The sequence below is a fragment of the Sapajus apella genome, unplaced genomic scaffold, assembly GCF_009761245.1.
Source record: "Sapajus apella isolate SASKATOON/1434 unplaced genomic scaffold, GSC_monkey_1.0 scaffold217, whole genome shotgun sequence".
Taxonomy (NCBI): Eukaryota; Metazoa; Chordata; class Mammalia; order Primates; family Cebidae; genus Sapajus; species Sapajus apella.
Window position 1 is genome coordinate 402392 of NW_022437157.1, and position 8855 is coordinate 411246.

Genomic DNA, 8855 nt, shown 5'->3' on the forward strand with positions numbered 1-8855 from the left:
CACTCATGTTAGCCAGGCTGGAGTGCAATGGCGCGATCTCGGCTCACCGCAACCTCCGCCTCCTGGGTTCAGGCAATTCTCCTGCCTCAGCCTCCTGAGTAGCTGGGATTACAGGCACGCACCACCATGCCCAGCTAATTTTTTGTATTTTTGGTAGAGACGGGGTTTCACCATGTTGACCAGGATGGTCTGGATCTCTTGACCTCGTGATTCACCCGCCTCGGCCTCCCAAAGTGCTGGGATTACAGGCTTGAGCCACCGCGCCCGGCTGAGACTCTGTTTTTAAAAAAAAAAAAAAAAAAAAAAAAACAAAAAAACCCACCAAAACCTGTTGGCTTTTTCCTTTCACTTTTTGAGAAGCGTAATAGAACTGAAAATACCAGCAAGGAAAAACGTCCTTGAGGAATAGAGTTAACTGGATCTCCAAAATGTTATTATGAAAGCTGCATTCCTGGGATATGAATTTGATTTTCTTCCTTTATTCCTCTCTCTTTCTTCTCCCTCCCTTTCCTTTCCTTTCTTTCCAAACCATTCACACTCCTTTTGTGAGGTGTGCAGATCTTGTATTATTCTTCCACTTTTCAGCCAAATGCACTTCAAAACACCCTTAGTATCAGTGCCCACAAGAACCTGACCTTCCAGTTCTCCGGCAGAGAAGACCTACTGCTGCCGCTAATCCTCAAGATGGCATTTGCTGGAGGCGGTAGGAAGAGGTTCTCGGTGAGGATCCTAACCCCTGGGGGGACTGAACCTCTGCAGCTGTTGCTTGCCCAGGCACATTTGCCTCCCAAGAACTTCCTTCATCTCCAGGCCCCAGACTTCGGGCCGTGGGGAGGTGGAAGGAGACTGGGCACAGTTCATTAGACTTTCGGCTGTAAGAGCTGGAGGTCACCCGCGGGCTTATCTGTACCCGGGCCTATCCCCACCCTTCCGGAATGTAAATCCTCTGAGGGAATGTGTCGTCGCCATCTTTTAGTCCTTTGAGTTCACACAATCTCTCTCCAGCTCAAAACTGTTTATCCACAGCAATTCTGAGAATGATGAGAATCCCCCTCACCCCCACCACCCGCAACACTTGCAAGCCTTAGTGGGATCCGCCCTCGTAGTCACCAGCCCTGCTACTCCAGCCACGTGAGTTTTCCGCCTGTGAGCCAAGCAATATGGCCTTCCGGCAGTCGTGCGGCCCTTGGGTCTCTGCTCAGGGCTTCAGGGACCCTTTCAAGCCACCCACCAGATGGCGGCCCCGGTGGGCGCTCCTGGCGCGGCCCTCCGCGCTTACTGTTTGTCATTGCGCGCCCAGCTCCGGAACCCCAGCCTTGAAGCTTCCCGCGGCCAGGAACAAAGCCTGTTTTGCTCACAGTTGCCTGAGAAAGCAGTCAGTCGTTAGTACCCTTCGAATTGGCTTACGTGCTCAGAAACGGTCCCATTGGCTGGGACCGCCTTCGCCGATGCCCATCTGCCCCGAATCTTCCCTCTGGGATGCCGACTTTTCAACACGTACCAGGAGTCCTTCCTCGGCCCGGAATCCCCACCGTGCCCACAGTGGACAGGGCACCTGGCTACACCCCAGACTAGCCGTGGTTTCCCCGAAGGACCGCAGAGGTTGGAAGCCCCTCCAAAATTAGGGGCGTGGTGCTCCCCTGGCCTGCCGAAGAGTCAGAGGAGCGGGGACAACACCCAGCATCAGCCTCTACCACCACTAGCGGGAATCCCCGCTACCGCGCTACTCACCTGCAGCGCGCGGCGAACCGCGATTTGGGGGCGCAGGGTTTCCAGGGGACCAGCGGCTGGAGCGCTCCAGCCCAGAACCTGCAGACCCCGGGCCGCGGCCCCGCCCCGGCCCCGCCTGCTTCCACCCCCTCCCAGTCCTTAGGCCTCCGAAAACCTGCCCATTGACCCAACTCAGAGGGTGGGCCCGCCAAGGTCAAGAGTTCCCATCCTAAGAACCATAGACAGCCCGCCATGCACCACCACTTCGAGCCTCATACCAACTGGTAAATGCTGGTCCCACCTAACACTAGGATTTTTTTCCGAGTCTTAACTGACTATAGGAAAAAAAAAAAAAAAAAAGACAAGTATTTACGATTAAAACACGCGACCGAGAGCGGTGGCTAACGCCTGTAATCCTAGCACTTTGGGAGGCTGAGCGGGGCAGATCACCTGAGGTCGGAAGTTCGAAATCAGCGTGGCCAGTGTGGCGAAACCCCATCTCTATTAAAAATAACAAAAATTTGCCCGTCCCGGCGGCTCAAGCCTGTAATCCCAGCACTTTGGGAGGCCAAGGCGGGTGGATCACGAGGTCAAGAGATCGAGACCATCCTGGTCAACATGGTGAAACCCCGTCTCTACTAAAAATACAAAACATTAGCTAGCCATGGTGGCGCGTGCCTGTAATCCCAGCTACTCAGGAGGTTGAGGCAGGAGAATTGCCTGAACCCAGGAGGCGGAGGTTGCGGTGAGCCGAGATCGCGCCATTGCACTCCAGCCTGGGTAACAAGAGCGAAACTCCGTCTCAAAAAAAAAAAAAAAAATTAGCTGGTCGTCGTGGCGCATGCCTGTAATCCTAGCTACTCGGGAGGCTGAGGCAGGAGAATCGCTTGAGCCTGGGAGGCAGAGGTTGCAGTGAGCCGCGATCATGCCACTGCACTCCAGCCTGGGCGACAGAACAAGAGTCCGTCTTGGAAAAAAAAAAAAAAAAAGAAAAGAAAAGAAAACATGCAACCACCAAAAACCATCATGTAGGACCCAAAGGAGAAACACACAGAGCCCCAGAATGAGACATGAAGGCACAAAGCATCTTAGAAAAGCCTAGGCCTAGGAGGAGAGCACACAGGAGACTTACATGATGTACAGGCGCCAGGTAGAGGTAGGAGAGCAGAGAGGACCATGTGTAGGTAAAGTGCTACTAGTCAGTTCCCCCAGTTTACCCAACCCAGTTAAAACCTTCTTAGTGAGTTTGTTTTTTAATCAGCTCAACTGAAATCACAACACTTCTTTTCACTTAATTCACACTTAGCGTATTCCTTTTGCATTATCTTTTTATTATTTTTAGAGACGAGGTTTCACCATGTTGATCAGGCTGCTCTTGAACTCCTGACCTTGTGATCCACCCGCCTCGGCCTCCCAAAGTGCTGGGATTACAGGCGTGAGCCACCGCGCCAGGCCTATTTATTATTTTTAATTAATTAATTGTTTTTTGAGATGGAGTCTTGCTCTGTCGCCCTGGCTGGAGTGCAGTGGTGCGATCTCGGCTCCCTGCAGCCTCCGCCTCCTGAGTTCAAGCAATTCCCGTGCCTCAGCCTCCTGAGTAGCTGCGACTACAGGCATGCACCGCCACGCCCAGGTAATTTTTATATTTTTTAGTAGAGACGGGGTTTTACCACGTTGGCCAGGATAGTCTTGATCTTCTGATCTCGTGATCCACCTGCCTTGGCCTCCTAAAGTGCTGGGATTACAGGCGTGGACCATCGTTCCTGGCCATGATCTTTTTAAATATAGATATTGACATGGGGTTTTATAATTTACAAAATGCTTGTGTAAAATAGCTTCCATCAAATCCTCACAACCACCCTGGGAGGCAGGAGTTACTATTGTGTCTTTTGCAGGTGAGGAAACAGGCCCAGAGATGGTGAGCCTTGCCAAAGACCATGCCCTGCTGCACCAGGACTCAAAACCAGAGCCCCTGCTTTCAGATCTCCACACTGGTGCTTCGGCTCCTTGGTATAGTACCAGATGACTGGCAGGTGCAAGTTTTAAACCTCTTAGTGTTCCCAAGGTACCTGGGAGAGTGCTCTGCTTGGCTCAGACAGAGTCTGAGCAAGGTGATTGATGTGTGGGGAGGGTGCAGGGAAACACATGAGGCAAGAGAATGAAGCAGTTATGTAGATTACCACCATCTTCAGACCCACATGAAAATAAGCTGAAGGCAGGAGTGGCAAATATGCTTTCCATTAAACAAGAAGAAACTAAGCCAGCTTTTCAATAGTAACAGGATCTGACCCACTTGCATGGCCTTGCCTCACTTGCCTCGCTAATCCCAACCCTGATTCCAAATTGCTATGTAGAAAAATGGAAAGCCAGCTCCCTGACTAAATCAGGGTTTACTAATTCAATTTGATCTTCAGATCTTGAGGATCAAGAAAGACATATAGGATAAATAGGGCATTCCTTCAGCCATTCATTCAAGAAGTATTACACTATAGATTTGGGGAGAAAGCTGGGAACAGACACAGTTTAATTCGTCTCTGCATCTGCCTCAACAGACTTAGCGTAATGCTTGGCCCACAGTAGATGCTCAGTAAATATTTACTAAACTAAACTGTGTTCCAGGAGCTTATTACTTAGCCAGGAGAGTAGCCCCATGTGCACTATGATGCAATGTGGTCTTGAAGTACAGAAGAAACCAGGCAAGGGAAATTAACTCAACTCTGATGACAGAGACTGAGGAGCAGTCTGAAATGTGGTGTGGGGATAGGCAGAAGGAAACTAGAGTGAGGTGTAAGATGTGAGCAGATGTTGAGGTCTGAATGTGAAGAGAATGAGCTGAAGGAGGAGGGCTAAAGGGAGATGGGTATTGTGGGACCCTGTATTATGGAGCCCGGGTTGTAAAGACTCTAGGCATCTGGTTTGAGAGAACTGAGGGCTGATATGAAAAGAGAAAGGAGGAGTCATCCTGGTTCTGGTCTTCATGATTTCAAACATCAACACAAATCCTCGAGCTACCTGCCAGATTGGTGATGAAAACATTGGTATGGAGGAGTTTAGCAACAGCCAGGGCACCACTTGGGCAGCTGTCTCTGAACTGACTTCCTAATTCAACAGCAGCTGCCACCCCAATTTTTCCTTATTATTAGGCAATAAAATGACTCCACTGTAATAACTAAGATTCAGTGGGCAGAGGGTTCTGCCTTGTTTCAGATGTCAACCTAAAAAAAGACACTAGAACATAATCTCTAAATATGTTCGGTTTACTCAGGAATAAGAAATAAGGATTATAAACTGGAATGCATGGGATGGCAAGCCATGAGTGCAGCCACTGAGGGAAGGGTATAAGAGAGCTTCTATTAGTGAAAAGGGAGAGACTGATACAAGCTGCTCAGAAGCCGAGTTCATTTGTTCCAGAGGTTCAAAGCCAGGGTTATTCTCGGTTTATTGGTGGAGATGCCATTACTGGGCAAGTGTTCAATCTTTTTTTTTTTTTAGATGGAGTCTTACTCTGTCACCCAGGCTGGAGTGCAGTGGCACAATCTTGGCTTACTGCAGCCTCCGCCTCCTGGATTTAAGCAATTCTCCTGCCTCAGCCTCCTGAGTAGATGGGACTACAGGTGCATGCCACCGTGCTCAGCTAATTTTCTGTATTTTTTTTTTTTTCTTGTAGAGACTGAGTTTCACTGTGTTAGCCAGAATGGTCTCAATCTCCTGACCTCATGATCCACCTTCCTCGGACTCCCAAAGTGCTGGGATTACAGGCGTGCGCCACCGCGCCCAGCCCAAGAGCATCTTATCTGAATTACTGTACTACTAAAGAATGCCTAAGCCAGGCCTGGTGGCTCACACCCATATTGCTAACACTTTGGGAAGCTGAGGCGGGAGGATTGTTGGAGGTTAGGAGTTGAAGACCAGCCTGGGCAACATAGCAAGACCTTTTCTCTAGAAAAAAATGAAAACAATTTGGCCAGGTGTGGTGGTACATGCCTTTAGTCTTAGCCACTTAGGAGGCTGAAGTGGGAGGATTGCTTGAGCCCAGGAGTTTGAGATTATAGTGAGCTGCGATTGCACGACTGCATTCCAGCCTAGGCAATGGAAGGAGGTCCTATCTCTAAAAAAACAAAACAAAAAAAGAATGTCTGCTGTTAAACCTTGTGACAGGACATTTATGAAGGTTGAAGAAAATATTTTTTTGTGAAGTTTTAAAAAAGTCCTTTGAAACAATTCTTTTTTTTTTTTTTTTTTTTTTGAGACGGAGTTTCGCTCTTGTTATCCAGGCTGGAGTGCAATGGCGCGATCTCGGCTCACCGCAACCTCCGTCTCCTGGGTTCAGGCAATTCTCCTGCCTCAGCCTACTGAGTTGCTGGGATTACAGGCACGCGCCACCATGCCCAGCTAATTTTTTGTATTTTCAGTAGAGACGGGGTTTCACCATGTTGACCAGGATGGTCTCGATGTCTTGACCTCGTGATCCACCCGCCTCGGCCTCCCAAAGTGCTGGGATTACAGGCTTGAGCCACCGCGCCCAGCCAACAATTCTTTTTTTTTTTTAGACGGAGTTTCGCTCTTGTTACCCAGGCTGGAGTGCAATGGCGCGATCTCGGCTCACCGCAACCTCCGCCTCCTGGGTTCAGGCAATTTTCCTGCCTCAACCTCCTGAGTAGCTGGGATTACCGGCACACGCCACCATGCCCAGCTAATGTTTTGTATTTTTAGTAGAGATGGGGTTTCACCCTGTTGACCAGGATGGTCTCGATCTCTTGACTTTGTGATCCACCCGCCTTGGCCTCCCAAAGTGCTGGGATTACAGGCGTGAACCACCGCGCCCAGCCTGAAACAATTCTTATTTCAAATATGTAAACATGACCTTCCTCTCCTGGATGCCTTCCTGGCTATTTATTTATTTATTTATTTATTTTTGAGACAGAGTCTTGCTTTTACCCAGGCAAGAGTGCAATGATGCGATCTCAGCTCACTGCAACCTCCACTTCCTGTGTTCAGGCATGTGCTTGCACATCCGGCTAATTTTTGTATTTTTAGTAGAGGCGGTTTCACCATGTTGGCGAGGCTGGTCTCGAACCCCTAACCACCAGTGATCCACCCGCCTCAGCCTTGCAAAGTGCTGGGATTATAGGTGTGAGCCACCACGCCCGACCTGGCCCTACTGTATCTGGGTCTGACAAAAATGATTTTATCCTGGTTTCTGCAATTTTTCCACAAAAAAATTATAGAGATGTGAAAGGAGAGAAATTAACAATGGCTAGGGCAGAGCCAACCAAATCATTTCACTTTAGCTGGGTCACCTGGGAGTTGAGACGGTGGGGGTTATAAGGGGGTAGAGTGTCAATTCTTGTTAAGAAAGAATGACAACAACTGGCCGGGTGTGGTGGCTCACACATGTAATCCCAGCACTTTGGGAGACTGAGGTGGGCAGATCACCTGAGGTTGGGAGTTTGAGACCAGCCTGACCAACATGGAGAAACTCCTGTCTCTACTAAAAATACAAAATTAGCTGGATGTGGTGGTGCATGCTTGTAATCCCAGCTACTCGGGAGGCTGAGGCAGGAAGGAGAATCACTTGGACCCTGGAGGGGGAGGTTGCAGTGAGCCGCGCTCGCCCCATTGTGCTCCAGTGTGAAACTCCATCTCAAAAAGAAAAAAAGAAAAGAAAGAATGGCAACAACTGTGCTGTTTTTACAGCTCAGTGCCTCCTGCAGTCTGTGGGGCCAACCTTAGATCCATTTGTGGGCAACAGTAAAAGGTCTCAAATTTTCATTGCAGTGATCCCTGGCTGCCATCAGGAAGATCTGACCCTCTAGGTACAATTTCTCTTGTGACAAAGTACTAAGGGAAATCAAGTGTGCATTCGGCCTCTTAGTGCTCTGGATTGGTGTTACCGTACTGACAAAGGTGAGCCATCAATGAACGACAAACTGACCTAAAGAAATCTAAATAAAGGCTTGCAGTCAGCCCTGTTCCTCTGAAAAATTTCCCTAGCCCTTATGTTGAAAACTGATGAAAACTTAAATAAGTTAACTTGGTAAAGGATGGAATCCTCATTCAGGGTTACCCCTATGCAAGTCAAGCTCAAGTCAGCCTGAAGGTGCAAACCCCATGGCCTCAGCCAGAGGGTATGGCTGTGGGTGGTAGATCCAAGGCCAAAACCGACGGCATCAGCCATCAGGATGTTGCTGCCCCGTATAAATATTGGGTGGGCTGAGAACTTTGAAGGCTTGCCATGCAGCAAGAACTGAAAGTAAATGTAAAACTTTAATGAAACAGAACTGGTTTCTCCCTCCATGACCCTCAAATCATTTTAGATCCCTTTGTCTCACCTCAGCCACTTTAAGACAAAAGGTGATTAGAGGTGTAGAGAAGTTCTAATGGGATACATTCATTTACAAATGTAGTAGGCCCCCCAAGGTACAGTGATAGGCAGAATTCTAAAGATGACTTCTCCCTCAAGATTCCCTCCCCTGGTTATTCGGTCAATTGCTAATCTAAGTACAGATGCTTCTCAATTTAAAATGGGGTTATGTCTCAATAAAACCATTGTAAGTTAAATATATACATATGTATATATATTTTTGGAGACTGAGTCTCATTCTGTCACCAGGCTGGAGTGCAATAGCGCAATTGCAGCTGACTGCAAGCTTCATCTCCCAGTTCAAGCGATTTTCCTGCCTCAGCCTGCCGAGTAGCTGGGATTACAGGCATGCACCACCATGTCCAGCTAATTTTATTTTGTATTTTTAGTAGAGATGGGGTTTCACCATGTTGGCCAGGATGGTCTTGATCTCTTGACCTCATGATCCACCCACCTTGGCCTCCCAAAGTGCTGAGATTACAGGCAAAAGCCACCATGCCCGGCCAGTTAAAAATATTTTTAAGTGAAAAATGTAGGCCGGGCGCGGTGGCTCAAGCCTGTAATCCCAGCACTTTGGGAGGCCGAGGCGGGTGGATCACGAGGTCAAGAGATCGAGACCATCCTGGTCAACATGGTGAAACCCCGTCTCTATTAAAAATACAAAAAATTAGCTGGGCATGGTGGTGCGTGCCTGTAATCCCAGCTACTCGGGAAGCTGAGGCAGGAGAATTGCCTGAACCCAGGAGGCGGAGGTTGCGGTGAGCCGAGATCGCGCCATTGC

The 8855-nt window shown here is 48.8% G+C and overlaps 1 protein-coding gene across 1 annotated transcript in view; it reads right to left on the reverse strand.

Moving 5' to 3' along the window:
- The window catches only part of ZFP57 (ZFP57 zinc finger protein), a 27530-nt gene that overhangs the window by 5227 nt on the left and 13448 nt on the right, over positions 1 to 8855 (reverse strand). The window contains 1 exon segment of the mRNA XM_032270866.1: positions 1732 to 1846. Coding sequence (XP_032126757.1) covers positions 1732 to 1846 — 115 coding nt within the window.